Below are 24,584 nucleotides of genomic sequence, written 5' to 3'. Positions count from 1 at the left end.
TCTGGGTGTATTCATTAATTTGCTTAAAGCACAATTATTGAATGCAGCACAAAACTGTCGTGGTGATGGGTTGCTACCACCTTTACGGCTTATCACTGAGAAAACGTTTTCCAGTGGATCTTGATTAATTTTGCGTGTTAATAAATATATCGTGGTTCCAACCAAAACATCATCAACAAACATGTTCAAGGCGCTTATGTTACCCAGAAGTCTTTTAACACAATCCGAGATGAAAAATCTTTCCCATCAACATCTACAAATTTCCATGACTTTATCCATGGCTTCAGTGTCTTTAGTATTTCCAAATGTCTTGAGACACTTGTAATGCAGTTCCTTAAGCATACAGGCCCTTTAACGCTATATTCAGTAAATATGTCAAAAATATCGTTTACTTTTTGGCAAAAATCTGCAGTAGCAGTAGCAAGTGATGATATGGTGCCACAGGTAACAAGTGTCTCAATGCCTGCTGCTACTGTATGACTCAACACACGAACTGCAGAGCTTACCTTCATTTTTGAAAATGCTGGCAGTTGGACAGCTCTTTTAGTGAGCTTGGGGGCTGACTTGTACTTCCTTTCACAATCACTAGAGTACAGCTGACAAATGTCCTTTCTATGAAGCAGTGCAATCCATCCTTCATCTGTTGTGTGGACAACATTATACCTGAATAAATTATTACGTATGCTTTTTATCAAGTGTGGGGTGTCATAAAAAAATAGATCTTACTCCCTTCGTGTACTAAGCATGGATTAACTGGTGTGATACCCCTCCACAAAATTCGAGCCTTGGTCAGTCACACATGTTTTTACAACCAAACCAATCTCTGTGAGTTTTTTGACAACTTCAATAAATATGCACGTCAGATAGGTGGCTCATACTGGTCCGTTGGAGAAATAATATACCAATGGCTGTTTAAAATTTGAGAAGATGCCGTTAATCGTTATAACTAATTCAGTATTGGCAACCAGAGATGTACGTATGAAACCCATGTCTTCAAATTCAATAACACGGTCCCTATAGCTGTCACATATCAAATTTTCCATTAGTGACATCTCATCCATAGACAAATTAACAATTATATCAGTTTCTGGTAACTGCTGCACTTTCTGATTTAAAAGATGAAATATGTTATTATTTATCCTACAATTTAATTGTATATCTTCCACATACCTTTGTAAGGTACGTACTGATGGAAGGCTAAAACAATGTGATAAACTGTATGCCTGCGTACTATAATACAACAAATTAAGTGCAAATACTTTAGTTTCATCTTCCCATCTCGCACCACGTTTTCCATTCAATGTTACACTGATTTGGCTTATCAATAAATCGAGAGCATCTTTCTTCAAGTACTAGGAACCAATACTTTTTAAAATGAGCTTGTCCTTTTGTACTTAGTGTCCTGGGACGTTGTGGTTACAGTTTATTCTTACGATGGGCACTTTCCTTGTCGCGTAGTAATTTTGTACGAAGTCGAATGATTTGCACGTTTTTACATTTCACACGATTTTCCAACACGCGAATAATTTTACGTAATCTAAGCGTTTCATCTTCAAAAGATGTCTGTGTTGCTGATTCCGTTGTTAGTGATTTTATGTGTGTCTCTCGTGTGGGAACACTTGGGGTAGCTGTTTCTTCTGTGTCAGGAGACAGTTTCATTGTTTTTGTAGTAACACTTTCACGTTTGTATGGCAATTTTCTCTTCATCGTAACTAGTTGTGGCTAATTCGGCACATCAAATAACGTAGGAACTGCATTCCATACCAATGTCTTCTTTTCCGCGCTCATGAACTGGTTTGACTCGAAATGTAACGCACAAAACTTCACGTTATTGTGCAAATAAAGGACATCTTTTTGCAGCAGGTCCTGTCTTCTACTATTTATTAACCATTTCTTGCTCCTAAAAATGAAAAACAAATTCAGTAATTCAATACAGATTAGAAAAAAATCGTAAATAAAGAGCGCTCTAATGTAAGGTGACCATATTTTCTAGACTCAAATTCGGGACATAAACATAATCCCTAGGCCCAAATCTGGGACACTTTAAAAATTTTGCAAAATGGGTTGTTGTTGTTGTTGTTGTTGTTGTTGTGGTCTTCAGTGCTGAGACTGGTTTGATGCAGCTCTCCATGCTACTCTATCCTGTGCAAGCTTCTTCATCTCCCAGTACCTACCGCAACCTACATCCTTCTGAATCTGCTTAGTGTATTCATCTCTTGGTCTCCCTCTACGATTTTTACCCTCCACGCTGCCCTCCAATACTAAATTGGTGATCCCTTGATGCCTCAGTACATGTCCTACCAACCGATCCCTTCTTCTAGTCAAGTTGTGCCACAAACTTCTGTTCTCCCCAATCATATTCAATACTTCCTCATTAGTTATGTGATCTACCCAGCTAATCTTCAGCATTCTTCTGTAGCACCACATTTCGAAAGCTTCTATTCTCTTCTTGTCCAAACTATTTATCGTCCATGTTTCACTTCCATACGTGGCTACACCCCATACAAATACTTTCAGAAACGACTTCCTGACACTTAAATCTATACTCGATGTTAACAAATTTCTCTTCTTCAGAAACGTTTTGCTTTTGTTGATGTTCATCTTACATCCTCCTTTCAAGACACTATCCATTCCGTTCAACTGCCCTTCCAAATCCTTTGCCGTCTCTGACAGAATTACAATGTCATCGGCGAACCTCAAAGTTTTTATTTCTTCTCTATGGATTTTAATACCTACTCTTTTGTTTCCTTCACTGCTTGCTCAATATACAGATTGAATAACATCGGGGAGAGACTACAACCCTGTCTCACTCCCTTCCCAACCACTGCTTCCCTTTCATATCCAATAGCAAAATGGGCTATATTTATTTATTTATTTATTTATTATATGAGAAGAAGGTTTCAATTAAATGTAATAAATACAAAATATCAAATTTGTTACAAAGAAAAGCACATTTGCATTTTATTAATACCTTCTAAGATGGAGTGTGATCAGGGCAACTGTATTTATCAGTGCTGTGAATTTTCTTTATCAAGTCTGTATTTTTCAACAACATATGAAAAAACTAGACACTAGTTTCATCATAATTTATTCTACTTACCAACATTGCTTTCATGGTTTCTTCAGCCAACTGTGTTTTGTCACTTGTCCATATATTGTTCATGTGGGAAAATACCCTTTCAGTAGGAGCATTAGTGCCAGGAAGGCAGAAAAGAAACTCCACTAGCTTGAGTACCTTTGAGAATGGCACATGATTCTGCCTGAAATGAGAAATCATCTCAACCCATCTTTGACCTGGAACAGTGTTGTTAGCAGTCCATGCAATGATTTTCTCTGTGGTTACAAACTGTTTGACACTGACATACTCATCATACATTGCATTTTCTGCAAACTGAACATATGGTATAGTTTCGCTAACTAGGGAAGTAGTTCTCTCAATGTCATCCCATCCAGGTATTTGATTCAAGGTAACCCAGTTGTAGCAGTCAAAGTTCTGGAAACTTTTTTCGGTCCACTTCTTTAAGTAGGATAGAGCAGTTTCATAGAAAAGTAATACAGCACCATGAAAACTCTTTCCCTCTGCTGGAAGCAGACCTACCTCGGTTTCAAGAATTGTTTTAACTCTTGAGGGAAGGAACTAGTCTTCAATTATGGACTGCAATGTAGTTTTCAACTTACTAATACAATCAGTCACTTCAAATATAGTGACTGTCTGTCCTTCAGCTTTAACTGCTTCATGAAATGATGATGCCTAACTGTGAACAAAGTATAGCCATACTTCAGACAAAGGCTTTTGAAAGAAGTTTTGAAGTAACAATGGACACTTTTTTTCAGATTGGAAGTAAGATTTTAGTGGTTTAAACATTTTGATGACTCGCTCAACAGCAGGCAACAGTGCTAACCATCTTGTTTGAGCATAACCCAAAATCATTGCAAAATCTGTTTCAACAAAGCTGCAAAAGTCCTTCAGAGTTTCAACTCTCACAGTGTATGATTTGAAATACAGAAATATTTTGGAAACTACCATTTCTATATCTACAGGCAAAATATCAATAGGTGCTCGAACAGTATATGAGCAGCACAACCAACCCCTATCAGTCTATGACCGATTTCCACTTGTAGTTTAGTAAAAACATTACTCTGACCTTTTCTTTCAGCACCTCCAAAATTGCAATTAGTGTTATCAGCACACAGTCGAACGACTTTTTCTCCTAGGCAGTTTTTTCTGAGGCAGTCTGTTAAATAGCCGCTCACAACAGTAGATGTTTCCCCAGGCAACGATTTTAATTGTAATAATCTTACTTTTACACCAATCAATCAATCAAAATATCTGACGAGAAGAGGAAAGACCTTAATCTCTTTGTGGTTAGATGCATCAGTCAGAAGTGAAATAAATGTCACTTTTTCTACATCGCGTCGCAACATATTTAATGCATGAGGAGCTAACACATTCACAATTATTGCTTCTGTTTTTGTACGTGCACAAGCAAATTAGACTAATCTGATGTTTCATACCTCTCAGGGTCCTTAAGAAACCTGAAGAATGACAGATGTGGTGTCTTCTTCCTCTTTTTATTGCAATTGATTGCACTATGTCAAAAAATGAATATAAACGATACTGTTTACATTTACTGAATACCGTATTCAGCAGCGTAGCTTCTCCACCGCTTGGGGCGCTGTTGTCGCGGTGTATAACAAAAATGAGCGAGTGTGTCGCGACTGTATATATTAGACTGTGTATACTTCATCATAAGAACAAACCTGACGTAAACAAGCAAAAACATGATGATTGGCCAGCAGCCGTAGCTCTCGTACACTGCTGTTGTTCCGCTCTTGGAAGGTCCAACTTACCTATTAGCTATCTTATTACTGTCTCACTGTAAATGAAACTTTAAGACGTTCAGATGTATTAACAGCCATCAACGTTTTTCCGTAATCATACTTTAGCTTAATTTTTGTTTCGAAAATTGTGTGCAGTCACTGTCTCTGTAAGCGCTACTTGCGCTCTGAATGCCTCGCTGTTCGTGCGTAGTGCGAAAATGGGTGACACCGCGCGGAACACCATTGATGGCTGTTGTTGTTGTTGTGGTCTTCAGTCCTGAGACTGGTTTGATGCAGCTCTCCATGCTACTCTATCCTGTGCAAGTTTCTTCATCTCCCAGTACCTACTGCAACCTACATCCTTCTGAATCTGCTTAGTGTATTGATCTCTTGGTCTCCCTCTACGATTTTTACCCTCCACGCTGCCCTCCAATGCTAAATTTGTGATCCCTTGATGCCTCAAAACATGTCCTACCAACCGATCCCTTCTTCTAGTCAAGTTGTGCCACAAACTTCTCTTCTCCCCAATCCTATTCAATACCTCCTCATTAGTTACGTGATCTACCCACCTTATCTTCAGCATTCTTCTATAGCACCACATTTCGAAAGCTTCTATTCTCTTCTTGTCCAAACTGGTTATCGTCCATGTTTCACTTCCATACATGGCTACACTCCATACAAATACTTTCAGAAACGACTTCCTGACACTTAAATCTATACTCGATGTTAACAAATTTCTCTTCTTCAGAAACGATTTCCTTGCCATTGCCAGTCTACATTTTATATCCTCTCTACTTCGACCATCATCAGTTACTTCACTCCCTAAATAGCAAAACTCCTTTACTACTTTAAGTGTCTCATTTCCTAATCTAATCCCCTCAGCATCACCTGATTTAATTTGACTACATTCCATTATCCTCGTTTTGCTTTTGTTGATGTTCATCTTATATCCTCCTTTCAAGACACTGTCCATTCCGTTCAACTGCTCTTCAAAGTCCTTTGCTGTCTCTGACAGAATTCCAATGTCATCGGCGAACCTCAACGTTTTTATTTCTTCTCCATGGATTTTAATACCTACTCCGAATTTTTCTTTTGTTTCCTTTACTGCTTGCTCAATATACAGATTGAATAACATCGGGGAGAGGCTACAACCCTGTCTCACTCCTTTCCCAACCACTGCTTCCCTTTCATGCCCCTCAACTCTTATAACTGCCATCTGGTTTCTGTACAAATTGTAAATAGCCTTTCGCTCCCTGTATTTTACCCCTGCCACCTTCAGAATTTGAAAGAGAGTATTCCAGTTAACGTTGTCAAAAGCTTTCTCTAAGTCTACAAATGCTAGAAACGTAGGTTTGCCTTTCCTTAATCTTTCTTCTAAGATAAGTCGTACGGTTAGTATTGCCTCACGTGTTCCAACATTTCTACGGAATCCAAACTGATCTTCCCCGAGGTCGGCTTCTACCAGTTTTTCCATTCGTCTGTAAAGAATTCGCGTTAGTATTTTGCAGCTGTAACTTATTAAACTGATAGTTCGGTAATTTTCACATCTGTCAACACCTGCTTTCTTTGGGATTGGAATTATTACATTCTTCTTGAAGGCTGTGAGTATTTCGCCTGTCTCATACATCTTGCTCACCAGATGGTAGAGTTTTGTCATGACTGGCTCTCCCAAGGCCATCAGTAGTTGTAACGGAATGTTGTCTACTCCCGGGGCCTTGTTTCGACTCGGGTCTTTCAGTGCTCTGTCAAACTCTTCACGCAGTATCTTATCTCCCATTTCATCTTCATCTACATCCTCTTCCATTTCCATACTATTGTCCTCAAGTACATCGCCCTTGTATAAACCCTCTATATACTCCTTCCATCTTTCTGCTTTCCCTTCTTTGCTTAGAACTGGGTTGCCATCTGAGCTCTTGATATTCATACAAGTGGTTCTCTTCTCTCCAAACGTCTCTTTAATTTTCCTATAGGCAGTATCTATCTTACCCCTAGTGAGACAAGCCTTTACATCCTTACATTTGTCCTCTAGCCATCCCTGCTTAGCCATTTTGCACTTCCTGTCGATCTCATTTTTGAGACGTTTGTATTCCTTTTTGCCTGCTTCATTTACTGCATTTTTATATTTTCTCCTTTCATCAATTAAATTCAATATTTCTTGTGTTACCCAAGGATTTCTATTAGCCCTCGTCTTTTTACCTACTTGATCCACTGCTGCCTTCACTACTTCTTCCCTCAGAGCTACTCATTCTTCTTCTACTGTATTTCTTTCCCCCATTCCTGTCAATTGTTCCCTTATGCTCCCCCTGAAACTCTGTACAACCTCTGGTTCTTTCAGTTTATCCAGGTCCCATCTCCTTAAATTCCCGCCTTTTTGCAGTTTCTTCAGTTTCAATCTGCAGTTCATAACCAATAGATTGTGGTCAGAGTCCACATCTGCCCCTGGAAATGTCTTACAATTTAAAACCTGGTCCCTAAATCTCTGTCTTATCATTATGTAATCTATCTGATACCTTTTAGTGTCTCCAGGATTCTTCCAGGTATACAACCTTCTTTCATGATTCTTGAACCAAGTGTTAGCTATGATTAAGCTATGCTCTGTGCAAAATTCTACAAGGCGGCTTCCTCTTTCATTTCTTCCCCCCAATCCATATTCACCTACTATGTTTCCTTCTCTCCCTTTTCTTACTGACGAATTCCAGTCACCCATAACTATTAAATTTTCGTCTCCCTTCACTACCTGAATAATTTCTTTTATCTCGTCATACATTTCATCAATTTCTTCATCATCTGCAGAGCTAGTTGGCATATAAACTTGTACTACTGTAGTAGGCATGGGCTTTGTGTCTATCTTGGCCACAATGATGCGTTCACTATGCTGTTTGTAGTAGCTAACCCGCACTCCTATTTTTTATTCATTATTAAACCTACTCCTGCATTACCCGTATTTGATTTTGTATTTATAACCCTGTATTCACCTGACAAAGTCTTGTTCCTCCTGCCACCGAACCTCACTAATTCCCACTATATCTAACTTTAACCTATCCATTTCCCTTTTTAAATTTTCTAACCTACCTGCCCGATTAAGGGGTCTGACAATCCACGCTCCGATCCGTAGAATGCCAGTTTTCTTTCTCTTTCATTCTCAATGTTTTCAAAACATTACTGAGAAAAATCAGTTTTGGCGTTTTTCGAGAAACACTACCTTATTAATGTAATCGATAATAGCTTGTAGATAATGTCCCCGGCGTAATCGGTAGTGTCGTCGATTAGTATTTGAGTAGGCTGGCGGGCGGCCATTCGAAACCTGTTGACTTTCTCTTCTGTTCGGTTTCAACACCTAAATGATTTAAATATTAACGTAGTAAAATACATGATAATTAACTCATACTTAATCATTTTTCAAGAAAAATGCACGTCTTCTAGTTTCTAATTACATATCACACGCGAATTTCTGGTTTTCATTGCAAATACACGTTATTAATTATCAATATGTTGTAAAAGATTTTTGAAGTTAAGAAAACATTAAACAATTACCTTTTTGGAGAGAAATGATAAATCAAATACTCTTTATTTGAATATGCCCATTGTTGTGTCGGACAGATGTGGTCTCACACGAGGCAGCGTGAGAATTTTCGAGGCATCTAATACTCGGACAGATGCAGTATTTTTACAGTTGTCATCTTAACACTGCAATCTGAATCCAATAGAATTGATCTGGAGCCAAGTTAAGGCATTTGTCGCGAGAAATAACATTCTTGCCAATCGTACTGGAACTAATGCACGAAACTTTGTGACACATCACTGCCGAACGATGGCGAAAAGCAGAACCAAGTATTAAAAGAGGAAGAAATGTGGACTTGATGATGATGATGATGATGATGATGATGATGATGATGATGATGAAGAAGAAGAAGAAGAAGAAGAAGAAGAAGAATCGAACCCGACCGGGAATCAAACCCGGGACCCCGTGATCCAGAGGCAGCAACGCTAAGCTAAGATAGAGAGCATGTTACGTTTTCCATCAGATCACCTAAGAAGCGTATGCCTGAGTCTTACCATTATTTCCTTCTGTTCAAAAATTAAATATCATTCATGGTTATATTGTTCTCTGCTCGTTTCTTTTCACGTCTTCAACTGTTCACATCACTTCAGGTTTGTTGGACAACGTAGTGCTTTCCAAGTTAAATCCTCCGGTAAAGCTGTTGTACCGTATTATCGCTGAATCGAAGTACGCGTAACCACAGCATAAAAAGTATCCTCATTATCGTACTTGACTGTACTCGAGACAGTTTGACACCCGCCCCACGTGAAAATAAATCCAATGATCTTCCAGCAAACGCTGAGGAATACGTAGAGTAATGTTTAGATGAGGTTTATTCTTATGATCGGAGTATAGCCGAATCCCTAAGAATCCATATAATGGGCAGAGAGGTCTGTACACAATAACTCACTGTCGATACACTCAACAAACCCCTCTTTCTCCAAACCCCAACGATGTTTACAGTAACAGTTGTGCTGTGGAGTGCAATGAGTGGTTATGATGGTGGTTTTCTGTATTGGCATCTCCTGGAGAAAAGCGTTCTCCTTAATAAGATACTTAGAAGAAAGGTATGATTGCATCAGTTTAATGAAGACAGATCTGCAGGGAGTTACTTGAAATCTGCCAATTACCCAAATAAAGTTTGACTATAGTAACGCTTGGTCACAGTTCTAAAGACATAAGAACCGATATCCCGGGCAGTCTAACTTCTGACTATGCATCAGTCCAAAGGAAGAAGTATCACAATACGGTAAGTGAACACAAATAACTGCTTTAAATATTTTCACACTACCATTGGGTACTGTTTATAACGAAATGTTAATGTGTTGTTACGTATTGGGATATCGGACTCTAAAGAAACGTGTTTCGTTCATCAGCCGTAATTGGGCGGTATTGGCAGTTGTCGTATCGGACTTCCTCACCCATAATAAGCACTTAAATTTGTTTTTAATTCTGATGTCGTACGGTGGTCACCTGATGTCGGATCGGGAGAAAAAAGATCGGATTAGCAATTTTCTGTTTTGGAATAGGACACAGAACACAAGGTGACTTTGAACTATTTGATAGCCAAAATATACATTTTTCCTTGCAGTGTGAATGGGTGTATACTTCATTGGTGGCTGGTAGTTTGTGTCTACACTGTGTAGGTTAGATGATTCAATATTGAAATGCATAGCGTCTGTTAATGCTTAAACCATCAGACACTAAAGGCAACACCTTGATTTTTAAGTCATCTGTTATGCCTCCCACAATCTTTAGCATATGGCGATTGTTGTTGTTGGTCTAGTTCATTCCACGGGTAAACACTTTGTAATATGGATGACCTGCGTCTTGATTCCTTTTTTTCCCCCCACGATTTTTCCTTCCAAGATATATTTACGGAGCTGTCATCGCGAATGTGCCCAATTAATTTAGAAGTTGTTCTCTGTATTATGTTAATTAGTATTTTCTGGACAATTTCTTGTAGTTGTCCTTCAATGGATTTTCTTTTAGTCCAAATGTTCGTGTGACTTATCTCTATACGCTCATTTTCTGAGTCCACCCTTGACAGCTATAGCTTAAACTGCTGGGAATACTGAACAATAGGATACAACACGTCAGCTTTGAAACATGACGTCACAAGTTACCACATTTAAAGAATTGCAAAAACATAGACGGCTGTTGAGAAACAAAGAATTGTAACACAGAGAAAACAGATCATAGACATACACCACATATTTCCATATTTCGAACGTAATGTTATATGTATTTTTTTTTTCAGTAGAAAGCCCTAGTATCCTACTCTTCAGTTGTCTATATAGGTCACCTGAAGGATACAATTCTAGAGCTGGCAGAAAAGACATACGTTAACATGGGACTGAAGCACCTCAGTTGACATGTATCCAGCTGACCTACTACCAACTGAAGTACAGGATACTAGTTTTACATGTGTTGGTTTTTTCTAATTCGAAAGTACAATTATGAACTGAAGAATAGGAAGGAGAAAAAGTGACAGATGTTAAATTTGTATTGCATATTTCAATTGACCTATATAGGTCAACTGAAGAATAGGATACAACATTTGTAGTTAAACTGTGGTAAAAGATGCCATTGTTATGTATGTCAACTTTTTGCTTTCGTTAGTAGTAGTATCCTATTCTTCAGTCGAGCTACATAGTATGGGACATGGATCAACCGTAGAGGAAACAACAGTTGGAACGACTTAGTATCAGACAAAAGTATAATTCAAAATCTGTACACATATGATTTAAAATTACGACAAGCAACGGAAAGCATACACAATATCTCTCTCTTAATAACACATTCATTCATTTTTACTTAAGATTATGATGCTTTCCCACAGAAGAGAAATCATTTATCTGTGGCTCAAAACTAAGCAGCTAATGCCTATAACTACAATATGATGTCATTGGTCAAAGCTGACAAGTTGCATCCAACTCCTCAGTTGACTCAAAATGCTCCAAGTAAATGTCCTAATTAATGTATTTTGTTGTTTTAGTTGTAAGATGTCAGTCTGTTAATAAATTAGGTCTACCCATAATTTTGGAAGCTCTTTTAATATCCATTGTATTTATCACCTGTTATTGTAGAGCCTGCTTTTTAAGGAGAAAATCTACTTCCATCAGAATTGTATTTACTTAATTTTTGCCCTTATTTGTCTGCTTTGTTTGTCTACCACCATTATTTTGGTCTTGTTTGTGTTTATTTTCAGTTTGTGGCAAAATTTTTAACATAATATACACAATTTCCTTTCCAGAATCCATTATGATTATTAAATTGCCATTGAATGGAATACAGTGCATCCGATTGCAGTTAATTTTTATCCCTTTTGTGCCATGTTTGATTGATTGTATTGCATTTCATATAAACAGTTAAAATAAATATGGAGAGACAACTTCTTATTCTAAAGTCTTATTTAATGCAACTAATATCTATTTCTGTACGCTGAGTTTTTTGAACATATTGAGAACTAGTCTTTTCTCTCTCCAGTCTACCTCAGTTTAATTCAGTTCTCCAAACGTGTTCTTCCAGTCCACCCTTAAAATATTGAAATCAAATTTTGTGAGGTGTTTACTACACATGTACAGAGATAAAAAATGGTAATGTAAAAAACTTAAAAGTATGTGTTGCTGAATGAAGCCCCACATATCTTAAACCATCCTTGTATGTGAAGTAAAGTGTAGATGTTGTGTTGTTGCAGCACAATGTTGGGAGTCTGCCTGGCACGGAAGATCCTGTTTCACCCACAGCAGCGGCAATGTGCACACTGGAACATTGCCACACGCCTCTACTCCTCACACGTGGAGTACAGGCCCATTCGGAGCGTTATGTGTGCAAACAGAGGTACTATATCTACACACAACTTAGTTTCCACAATTACGCAGTTCATTTCACACACACACACACACACACACACACACACACACTCTCTCTCTCTCTCTCTCTCTCTCTCTCTCTCTCTCTCTCTCTCTCTCTCCCCCCCTCTCCCTCTCCCTCTCCCTTTCCCCCCACCCCCCACCCCCCTTTGCCCTGTCCCACACCGACAACAACGATCACCACCCCCGTTGCTACCAAACTGAGCTGCTGTGGTATTGCATTATGTTCTTCCATTTCTGGAATCATGTCTGCTAGTTTGAGTAATGTGTAGTTACAGAACTTTGCTGATTAGGGCTCCAGTGCACAATAAACTTCAGAAAGTAATTTTTGTTACTTTATTGTAACAAAATACCACCTCAATAGAAAAACAGTTTGCATGTATCTACAGCTTACTCATATTAACTTATTTTGTAATTCCAGGTGAAATAGCTATAAGAGTTTTCCGGGCATGTACTGAACTTGGAATTCGATCTGTGGCTATATACTCAGAGCAGGACAAGATGCACATGCACCGGCAGAAGGCGGACGAATCGTACATGGTGGGCAAGGGCTTGCCACCTGTCCAGGCCTACCTCAACATCCCAGAGATCATCCGTATCGCTAAGGTAAGCCAAGTTCGATGCCGTAGGGAAAGGAAAACGTTTTCCATCTTTCTGTGGCATAAGCAACTTCTGTTATGTCTGCAATTTTTAACACAGAAGCAAAGACAAGCTGGAGAATCGAACACATCTGCTATTGACATTTACTTGGACATAAATATATGTGAGAGATAGGAATCGCATGCGTGGCATGAATTTAAACATTGTCTTTCACATCTTGTAGACCATGCTATATGCTCTTACCCATGAGAATGCTGTAATTCCCATAGTTCCTCGGTCCTACTTTCCATAACTCTGCAAGCTGTGCGGGTCTAATGCCTAAGATTTTCTCTTACACATCATCTTGCAGATGATACATGGAAGTGAACATGTAAATGCTATCTTCGTAGATACCCAAAAGACCTGTGACTCTATACCTGGTCATGGAGCGCAAACCAAAATATGATCATATAGAGTTTCTTCACAAATATGTGACTATCTCAGGGGAATGTTTTAATTAATTTAACCCAGTACCTTGTACTGGACCGTGAATGTTCCACAGAAATGAAAGTAATTTTATGATTTAATCGTGGCTGTAATTTTCAGCAACTTAGTATATATTGCAGAATTTCCAGTCAGTTGCAAATGTATTTTTATTTTGTTTTATCAGTTTTAACTAATTAATTTGTCGTCTTCTGAAGCCTACAAAATTAGGGGTATTATAAATCTTTAGACCTTGGCTGTATACTTATGTAAAGAATTAGCGGTAGTATATTACAGAAACTTAGTTTAGCAGGTATCAGTATCTTCTTCATTGAAGCATAGTGGCGTGATAAAATTTACTGCATCAATCGCGTAATGTACATGTCGAGCTGATGTGCTAGCAGAAGTGAACATATGAAATAAAATCGTCGTAACTTCTGAATAGTTTGCGTTAGGACATTCAAACTGCGCAGTTGGCTGTGAGGCATGATGGACATTAGTATGCACATGTGCACACGCCTTATTGTTGTCAGCTATTTGCACGTGAAAATGTCATGGTACAGCATGCCTGAGCATATAGCGCTTCTGAAGGCCTACTATGCAATCAAAAACAGCCGAACTGCGTCTCAAAGAAAGTTAGCGACCAAGTTCCGGTTAAAGACAACCGGTACAAGTGTGCTAACAATCAAGAATTTGATTTGCAGGTTGGAGAGAATGGGTAGTGTTTGTGATGACAATCTTGGCCATGTCAGTTGTCCAAAAAGAGTAAAAATGTCTGAAAACATTGAGAAAACGTGTTGTTTGAAGCCAGCCCCAGGAAATTGGTCAGGTGAGCTGCACAACAGGTGGGAATCAACCGGGAGACACTGCGACAAATTGTTGGAGACCTGCATTTCTTCCCATTCAAAATTCAAACCCATCAGCCATGAAGCCCCAGGGGTGTGGAACAGTGGTTGTTCCGCCAACACTACTGTCCATAGAATTGACAAACACGACTTTGATGTGAATATGGCATGGTTTAATGATGAAGCCTACTTTCATTTGGATGGGTTCGTCTCATTTGGGGGAGTGAGAATCCACATTTCATGATTGAGAAGACTCTTCACACTGAACGGCTGTGTGATTTGCAATGTCCAGTCACGGAGTAATCGGTGCAATATTCCTTGATGGCGCGGTTACTACCAAATGATATATGAAGGTTTTGGAAGATGATTTCATCCCATTATCCTGAGTGACCCTGATTTCGACAAGATGCGACTCGTGCAGGGCGGAGCTTGACCCCCTCGAAACAGGACAGTGTTTTGATGTCCTGGAGGGCATGGACCTCGATTGGCCACCATATTCTCCGGATTTGAACATTAGATACCTTTTTATGGGCTATATTAAAGATAAGGTGTACAGCAATAACCCCAAAACCGTAGCTGCGCTGAAAACCCTCATTCAGGAGGTCATCAACAGCACCAATGTTCAGACACTGCATCGAGTCATACAGAATTTTGCTATTCATTCGCACCAAATCAGTGCCAGTGGTGATAGGTATATTGAACATCTTGTGACCTAAATCCGAATATCTGTAGTGACATTTACATGTTTAATAAAGTGTGTGTACACAGTAGTTTGTAACTGATATGTTTTTCTTTGTATAGTACAGTAATTGTCATCCTGTATATAAAACCATATAAAAAGAATATGAAGAAGGTATTGATGACTGCTAAACCAGTACTAAATAAGTTTCCGTAATATCCATCTTATACTTTACATAAATGTATAATGAAGGTCTAAAGACTTAAAACACCTCTTATTTTGTGAGCTTCTGAAGGTGACAAATTAATTTGTTGAAACTGGTTAAGTGAAATAAAAATACATTTACAACTGATGACAGAATTTTGTTCTGAAGTGAAAGTAACATTAGGTGTACCACAGGGAAGTGTAATACGTAAGCAGTTTATCAGGCAGGATCAGCAGCACTAAGCTAATGATGCTGTTGTCTTCACTAAAGTAGAACATTTGCATGCTTGTAAGGAATTGCAGAAAAACTTTGAAACAACTTCTGTTTGATGTATTGTTTGGCAGCTTTCTTCAGATGTGGATAAATATGAGGTAATGACTATAATAACAAGAAAGAATCTGTTAACAGAACACTAGTGCATCCGAGCTTATATTATTGAGAAACTGCCTCCATTGTATATTTTGTGTAGGGATCATGAGAATAAGGTAAGACAGAGAGATTAGATTTGTATAGAGGTACGGTATTTACTCGAATTTAAGCCGCACTTTTTTTCCGGTTTTTGTAATCCAAAAAACCGCCTGCAGCTTAGAATCGGGTGCAAAGCAAGCGGAAGTTGTGAAAAATGTTGGTAGGTGCCGCCACAACGAACTGCCGTCGAATGTATGTAGCGCTACACAGGCATGATTTGTAGGCTCAAAGATAAATACTGGCGCCAAAACCTATGCGTCAGTAAATAAATTAAAAAAAAATGTGGAAGACGAGCTTTTTTTTTTTTTCTCCGCCCCGAGTTTCGACCACTGCGTTTTCATACATTATCCAATGAAGAAAATACAAACTCCGTATTGTTCATCTTCGAATGTAGCAGAATTTCAATGTACTACGAAAATCCGACTGGCAAGACTGTTTGGGATGTTTGTCAATATGGCCAACTCTACGTTCTGAAATTTTTCCTACCTGTGACAAGAGATGGTTGCTAATAGGAACTTGTATGAATTGTGAATCACATGCAGTATTCTCTTCACCATAAGAATAATACGAATATAAACATTTTGCCATGTTTTCTTTCGTGTTTGCTGCTATCTCATTTAAATCCTGCCTGCCTAATAAACTACGAAACTAGAGTGAGACAGCAGCGAACGCGGAAGAATATACGTATCGTGTCATGTTTATATTCGTATTAAGTGATACAGTCAGAAGTGAAGCACGGCAGCTGACTAGATTTTCAAATCTAAGATGACTAATTTCTGTGCAGAATTTGATGAACTAAAGAAGCGGCCGCAAAGATTTTCAAACGGAGAAAAACTTTCGCCTAACTCTCGTTCAGTACATGTTCTATCATACGCAGTCTATTATTTGGTTCTTGTTGATCATTATCAAAGAAAGCAGCAGTGTAAGTAACAACAAATAGTAGTCTCTTGCCATTGTTTCGCTAATGAGACGATTCCTGTTTTTTTTTAATTATTGTTAGCGGCAGTAGCGCGCACAAAAGCAAGCCATGCCGCGAGCGGCGACAGACCGCAAACACGCACTAGCAGAATGCGACAAACAATGCATGACACAGTACAGTAATGCATTTTCATCTTACAAGGGGAGGCCGCCAATTGTGAAATTCAGATTCGATTCATACTGCGCATTATAAAAGCTCATGGCCAGAGGAGTAATGTGGCAAAGCACCAAGATGCACTTCTCAGCCGTTGTCGAGAAAATCGACAGTTAAAAGAAACCGTTGCGGTGAAATACTCTCTACGATTAATAATTTTCCAGAGCGTCCTGGCGCAGCGGTAAGTGCTCGGGTTCGTAATCTGAAGGTCGCCGGATCGAATCCCGCGCCATGAAGCTTTTTTTTTTATTACTAGTTTTTTGTAATTTATATATATATATATATATATATATATATATATATATATATATTGCTTATGCATGTTGGTGAAGACGGATAGCTCTCAAATTGTACCGCCTCCATTTTTCCGTTTGTTTAGCAAGGTGTACCAAAGCTCTCCCGTCCGCACTGATTTTCGACGATGTTATAAGTTGCGCTGGGGACCGCATCTACCTTCTTTCGAAGTTAGCAGGCAACTACGCTGTTACGCGGCGGCTCGTTTCGGCCCATTCAACATCTGTCCTTAAAGTGTAACGAGCGAGTAACGGAGTTTATATTTCATACCTGCCACAGCAAATTTGTGTTCGTGGGGTTTCTATTCTAATTCGAACGTTTGACTTACGCTATACGTATTCGTTTCGGAATATCGTTTCTACGTCTTCCGTTAACTATACGTGGTTAACATTATGAAGACAATTAATAACATTTGTGAAATACAACTTTGTTTGCGGAAAACATAATGATGTTCGAAGTCGCCAGTTTTTCCACGACAAACGACTTTCAACAACTTATTATATGCATAATTGTTGCAACTGATTGCCGGGAATTATATATATATATATATTACAAAAAGCAAATACTAAAAACAAAGTCGCATGGCGCGAGATTCGAACCGGCGACTTTCGGATTAAGAACCCGAGCGCTTACCGCTGCACCACAACGCTATAGAAAATTATTAATCGTAGAGAGTATTTCACCGCAACGGTTTCTTTTAACTGTCGATTTTCTCGACAACAGCTGAGAAGTGCATCTTGGTGCTTTGCCACATTACACCTCTGGCCATGAGCTTTTATTATGCGCAGTATGAATCGAATCTGAATTTCACGATTGGCGGCCTCCCCTTGTTAGAGTGACGTAAACACCTATAACAAAGAATACGGCACTTATCAGATCGAAGCAAAATAAGCAATAGATTCAAACCAGACGAAGCACGTGAAAAAGGAAGGGTACCCGTATAAATACGAACGGAGCGCCTGACGCATAGCAATGGCTACCTGGTAAAGCTTAACTGCTAATCTTACGACTCGAACCAAACTACTACAGCTGTATCGTCATTCATTCAACCTAAATTGTGTCTCATATCACAATGGAGCAACTTTGATTCGATTTGGAGGTGCGGCCTAAAACTTTTCTCTCCCCTTGAATTTAGAGTCTCAAATTTCAGGTGCGGCTTAGATTAGGGAATTTTTTTTTTTTTTTTTCCTTTACTTCGAGTCTCATTTTTCAGGTGCGGCTTAGATTCGAGTGCGGCCTAGATTCAAGTAAATATGGTATATAGGAAGTTATTTTCCCCTCACTCAATATGGGCTTCCCTAGTGTATCTGTGGATATAGAAAATTGGGGATCATGAAGTAGATGAGACAAAGGAGTTCTGCTACTTTGGAAGCCAAATAACACATGATGGTCAAAGCAAGGACGTATGGTCTTAATTTTGGGAACAAATTTCTGAGAATGTATGTTTGAAGTACAGCATTGTATAGTAGTGAATCATGGACTGTAGGAAACATAAAAAAGAAGAGAATCTGATCATTTGAGATACAGTGCTGTAGAAGATGTTGAAAATTAGTTGGACTCATGAGATAAAAAAAAAGACCAGACAAGTGCAAGTAGCATCACACTCTCAACGTTCCGTACAAATGTAGTTATGTGTATAGGCAGACGATGAAACTAATAGTTTAGTGTGGCTCAGTGGCCTGGTGCAAGTTTTTCTATTGGACGCCACTTTGGCAACTTGCCAATTATCCAGCCAGGGAAAGTGGACCTTCAGTTTAACATAGAATCTGCACCACATGTCATTTCTTGCAACTTCTCACATTGAGGAGAAGTGAAAGTTAGGATAAAGAAGACTGAAAAATCTGAGGTTCACCCGATATTTGATCCCGTGACCTCTCAGTATCAAGACACGTGCTTTACTGCTAGATCATCAGGATAGTTTATCTATAGATTTTCATGAATGAGTTTGTGATAATTGAAACATACTATGTGACGTAAGTATTTTGATTGCATTGACTCAGAAGCTTCAATTTTTCACACTGCCAAGGGACCTTGGACCTAGGTATGTTACATACAGTTTGATCCTCAAGGGTTTTGTTTTTACTGATTGTGGTACAGAACCTGAAAAATTAAGCTCTCCACAGAACTGACAACAAGAGAAATACTGGAAAACATTGACCAGAAGAAGGGACAGGATGTGTGTTAAGATGGCAGGGAACGCTTCCATATCACTAGAGGGTGCTGTAGGAATATATCCAATAAATTATTGAAAATGCAAGTGCTACTCTGAGGTGAAGGGGTTGGCAAACGAGAAACAATTTATGTGAGACATTGAAATCTTGTAAAGAATACAAATTTAGGCACAAGGCTTTCACACCTTGTAGACTTGGTTGCATGTACAGACCTACCAGCAAGCAGCTTTCAATCTGATATAAACAGCTATTACAACAGTTCCTTCCTCTACTTGCTGTATCCGTAGGTATCTTTTCTGCAAGTTGTGCGCATCTATGAATAATGCCCAGTATGAAATGATACCATTGAGTGTTCTATTAGCCTAATGTTGTACATAGGAGAACGATGTAGATGCCATCCATCCTGGATACGGATTCCTTTCGGAGCGCTCGGACTTCGCACAGGCCTGCATAGATGCCGGCCTCCGCTTCATCGGCCCATCGCCTAAAGTCGTGCAGCAGATGGGAGACAAAGTGGCAGCTCGCAAGGCCGCCATAGAGGCAGGTAAGAAGCTTTATGCCCTGTACCACCAGGTCTTCAATTTCCAATAACACTAAACATTACTGTCTCAAAGAAGCGCAGTACAGACTGTTAGTTCTATAAATGAATTCATCATTGAAATGTACATTCTAGTTATCGGTCATTATCAGACTGCCCAATATTTCAACGAAAACTGACAACTTTTTCTATTGCTCTTTGTTTCACTGCAAATGCAAAACGTGAGTTTTGCCACATGCAAAGTTGGGAGTGTGTGTCATTATAGTAGAAACAATTCCAATAAGAATTGTCTGAAATGTTACATCGATGATCCTTTTGTTTTTACTTGCTAAAACAGACACTTGAATTTTTATGTGTGTGCTTTACTTGATGACATCCAGCTAACAATAACTTGACAAATACCTTGATTCAAAGCTATAAAGATAATTTGTTGCAAAACAGAGCTGAGATTCATCTGGCACCTCCTGCTATACATTTTATGTTTCCACCAATTTGTAGTCCTTGTTAAAAAAAAAAATCATTTATTTGGTCATGGACTGACTTTTGGCTGAAACTCAATTTGGTGTCAACTGAATTTTGCAAACACAGATAAAATGACATGTGACTTAGACACATTAATTATACAGAAGATATGAAAGAAACAAAAAATGACATAATTTTAAAAAGGAAAGTATTACATTTTATTCTACAGTGAGATGATTTAATTAAAATAAAAAATAAAGTTGTGTAAGTGAATATTGTTACATTTAGCAATAGATGAAAAAAAAAGTTGAATTGACAATTGTAATTTAATATTTGTATATGTGAAATGTAATATAACGAGCTGGAAGAAGGAAACTGAGTTTTGTGATTGAAAATAAAGTTGGCAATCTGTGTTATATGTTTATTGTGTGTGCATTGTCGTGTGACTAGGGCCTCCCGTCGGGTAGACCATTCGCCGGGTGCAAGTCTTTAGATTTGACTCCACTTTGGCGACTTGCGCTTTGATGGGGGTGAAATGATGATGATTAGGACAAAACACAACACCCAGTCCCTGAGCGGAGAAAATCTCCGACCCAGCCGGGAATCAAACCCGGGCCCTTAGGATTGACATTGTGTTGTGCTGACCACTCAGCTACTGTGGGCGGACATATGTTTATTGATTTCAAGTATTATCAGTTGGGTCATCTTTCAACAATCTACATTTTGTTTGTTTTCTCATTAAAAAAATGTTCAGCAAAAGTAGTTTTCCAAATAATGATAGTATTAACTTCATAGTCTTTTGTGAAATTTGCATTTTTCAGTGAAATGCGCCTTTGTTTATTCTTGGCTCGCTTTATATTTGATATAACATTTTCCACTTGTAAAGGTCTTTAATGCTTGTCCAATGTTTTTGTCAGTTTCATATTATAGTCAGTATTGTTCAATTTGATTTACTACAAAACGCCAAAACTTTATACAAGAATTGCAATTTTATGTTCTATGAACAACCAAACCTGCATATTTCTACCTTCCATTGTTAACCCATTTATTTATGAAAAATATTTCAAAATAAACCAAAAACCTCTCTTCAGTATCCGGAATTTTTATCCTATTCCAGAGCAGTATATGAAAATATTAAAATACAGAAAAGAAAAACTTCTGATCAAGAAATACACATGTATCTTGTGCTTCACTATTCTGTGGTAATGTGCATGTAATGTCTCCGAGTCGGATACATGTCAGCATCTAGCAGGCAATGTGTGTTATTGTTACTAGGAGCCTAACTGATTGTAGTCGATTCATGATCGAATAGTGCAAAAATCAAATTTGTAGTTCAGCTTAGTCAGTCATTTAGACTATGCTGCTCCTGTAATGGAGTCTCACAAGCATCAGTACTAGTCCCATCGTGATCTTAACCTGCATTAATGATCTCCCAAAAACTTCAAATGGTGGTTCAACAATATAATGTCTGCAGATGACACATGCATACTAATCGAGCATCCAAACTCGGCCTTTGCAGATGCAGCTTAGATGATAGCTGAACAGGCCTTAAAGTTTTTAACAGCTAGCAGATTAAGACTTGATATATACATAAGGATTAAAGGAGACTGCTCACCAAAAAGCAGAAGTGTCGATTTGTCGATAGACGCACACAAAAAGTAAACTTGCTAGCATTTGGAGTTATCCTTTGACGAGCTAGAGTAAAACAGAGGCGTGCACACACTCGCGTGCCTATGTCCCTGTATGGTGCTGGGTAGAGTAACAGTGCCAATGCTATTTTTCAGCAAGTGGACTTGTTGTGGGCGTAGTGTTGGGTGGAGTGAACAGAGGAAGGTAGAAGGCAGGGAGAGGGATGTGAGTGGGTGGCTAGTGCTCAGAGGGAGGCAGCCAGCCAGTTCGGCAGCTAGGAATGCGGAATGAAAGGATGGCAGGTATTTTTTGGTGAAGAAGGGATGGCAGCTGTCAGAATAGGTGTCTGTTTTGTTGCTTGGTGGGTTTAATGTGAATAGAGGTGTGAATGGAGCCATCAAAGAGGTGGCACACTAGGTAGAAGAGGACCGGGTGAAGTGGGTGGGGGAAAAGGTGTAGAGGTTTTGAAGGAATGTGGAGAGGTGTCTTGGCCTTGAGTCCAGATCATGAAGATATCAACAACGGACCTGAAAATCACTCCACTATTTATCTGTTGTGATGTAAACTCCCTCGCATAGCATGCTGAAGGCCTCACAAAAGCCTTCACAGACAGGTAATCCCCCAAACCTAGTCAACAAAAGGATTTTGTTGTGTGGTGCAGCAGCTGTCATTGCAAGGTAGCTGGACAGGAGCAGAAATGATTAGCGAACATGTAAATACAGTAAACAGTTGGTTTGCTTAGCTTGTAGCTTTCTCAAAGTGTTGTGAAGAATCTTAACAAACAAAAAGCAGTAATAAAGTCCAGCTATTACAAGAATCAAACTAAAGAGTATTGTGCAGTGAGAGGCTCCTCCTCCTAGTGCACGAACTAACTGTCGAAGGCTGACTGAGAAAGAAGCCTGTCGAAGACTCTGACTGAGACTGGGCCGTGTAGCTGCCACCGACCATCCTATATCACGTTGGCAGAAGGTGCTCATAGTCGGAGCCACTGAAGGTGTGGCACAGTGGGCGTGCATCAGTGGATATTCCGGGTTCCTGCCCGACCACTATTGACATCAATCAGAAACGTGCATTTCCATTGCCAACTGTGAAGTGGTCGCGAGAATGATGATGATCTATGATACCACAGATTTCCAGTGCCGTATCCTCACACACCCCCAATTCTCCCATTATCCCCAAGAATCGTCTGCACCCCTTGTCAGCCGGTGTCTCCCTGGACTGTAACAACTAAACCAAATCCTTCACCAGGGCTTTGATTCTCTCTCGCTCTGCCCTGACACGAGACATCCTTTTCGGTCCTTCCCAACTCTCCTACGGTTGGGTTCTGTCTCCCATCCAACGTGCACAGCATCCTAGTCCATCCCTGTACTACAGCCACTCCCATCCCCTTGCCAAAGGTATCATATCCCTGTGGAAGACCTGGAGTGCAAGACCTGCCCAATCCACTCACCCAGCACTTGCTATGTCAGTCCTGTTACGGGCTTATCCTACCCCATCAGAGACCGGACTATTTGTGAAAGCAGTCACATCATATACCAACTCTTCTCAATCGTTTACTCACCTTTTTAAATTGGTGAGACTATAAATGAGTTGTCCAACAGGATGAATGGCCACTGTGAGATTGTTGTCGAGGACAGAGTTGACTAGCTGGTGGTTCGACATGCAACTGTGCACAACATGCTCAATTCCAATGGCTGCATCACAACCCAAGCCATCTGGATTTGTCCCTCAACCACCAGCTTCTCTAAAATACACAGATTGTAGTTATCCTTAAAACACGTCCTCCACTACTGTAATCATCTTGGCCTTAGTTTCAGGTAACCCACTGTCCCGCACCCTCCACCTCGTTACCCTTCTCCTTCTCTGTTCTGCCACCCTTCCCTATTCACATTCCCATGTTGCATTTAGTGTGTGTTGCTTCCCACTGGCCTTCACAGTTGTGCCAGCCCGTATCCCTGCCACCCCTTCCTCCCACATTCCTTATTGGCAAACAGGCTGCCTCCCTCTGAGCCACTAGCAACCCACCCCTAATCCCTCTCTTTGCCTTCCACCTCACCTCCCCTCCCCTCCCTCTACAAACACCACCTGACACTACTCCCACTGCAACCAGTCCACCTGCCGAAAAATAGCATTGGCACTGTTAGGCGGCATCACGTAGGCGTGTTAGGCATGTGGGTGTTTGCCTGTGTTTGTTTTACTCTAACTTGTCAAAGGATAACTCAAAAAGCTAGCATGTTTTCTTTCTTCTGTGTGTGCCTATCGGCAGCTCAGTGCTCCTGCTTTTCGGTGATTGGTTTCCTTCAATAATAAAGTGTTTACGTTCTACAATAACTTTCCTATAACTTTTAAGTTATGATATAGCAAGGAAATTTCTGACAGAATGTAAATACTTAGAAATTTATTCACTGACTGCTGAATTTGTCATCAGCTGTATCAGGTATAGATCTTGGTTACTAGATTCATGCACATACAAGTTAAAATACAACCAACATACAGGTGAACTAATCAGGAAACTACATTGAGTGTGTTGTGCCCTCAGGAGTGTCTCTCACTGTTGTATGTTTTCACTCCCTGCAGAACTGCAGAATTACCTCCTGGGGCAGTGGACCTAAAATAAATAAAGTATTTATGAGCAGAAGCAAACTGTGAGAATATTGTGTAAAGCAGATAAACATCTCTCTCGCAGAAGTCTTTTTAAGAATCTTTGTATTCTTACTTTCTCTTTCCAGTACATTTACTCCTTCATTGCCGATAATAAAAATCACTTCACTCAGAACTGTGATCTACTCATTCACAATAGAAGACAAAATGATTTTCATGTAGACTTTTTTGTATAAGATACAGAGTGGGGTTTATACTCTT

At 39.4% G+C, this 24,584-nt stretch overlaps 1 protein-coding gene across 5 annotated transcripts in view; it reads left to right on the top strand.

Moving 5' to 3' along the window:
* LOC124551337 (pyruvate carboxylase, mitochondrial) overlaps positions 1-24,584 on the top strand; it is a 428,917-nt gene that overhangs the window by 324,153 nt on the left and 80,180 nt on the right. For 3 of the 5 annotated variants that reach the window (XM_047126363.1, XM_047126364.1, XM_047126359.1), the window contains exons 1-3: positions 12,046-12,205; positions 12,659-12,843; positions 19,472-19,637. In XM_047126363.1, coding sequence (XP_046982319.1) covers positions 12,046-12,205; positions 12,659-12,843; positions 19,472-19,637 — 511 coding nt within the window. Of the gene's footprint in view, positions 1-12,045; positions 12,206-12,658; positions 12,844-19,471; positions 19,638-24,584 lie in introns of those variants that run through there. The other 2 variants (XM_047126360.1, XM_047126362.1) reach the window with 1 other exon arrangement.

The sequence above is a fragment of the Schistocerca americana genome, chromosome 9, assembly GCF_021461395.2.
Source record: "Schistocerca americana isolate TAMUIC-IGC-003095 chromosome 9, iqSchAmer2.1, whole genome shotgun sequence".
In the NCBI taxonomy this organism is placed as follows: domain Eukaryota; kingdom Metazoa; phylum Arthropoda; class Insecta; order Orthoptera; family Acrididae; genus Schistocerca; species Schistocerca americana.
This window is presented reverse-complemented; position numbering and strand designations above follow the sequence as displayed.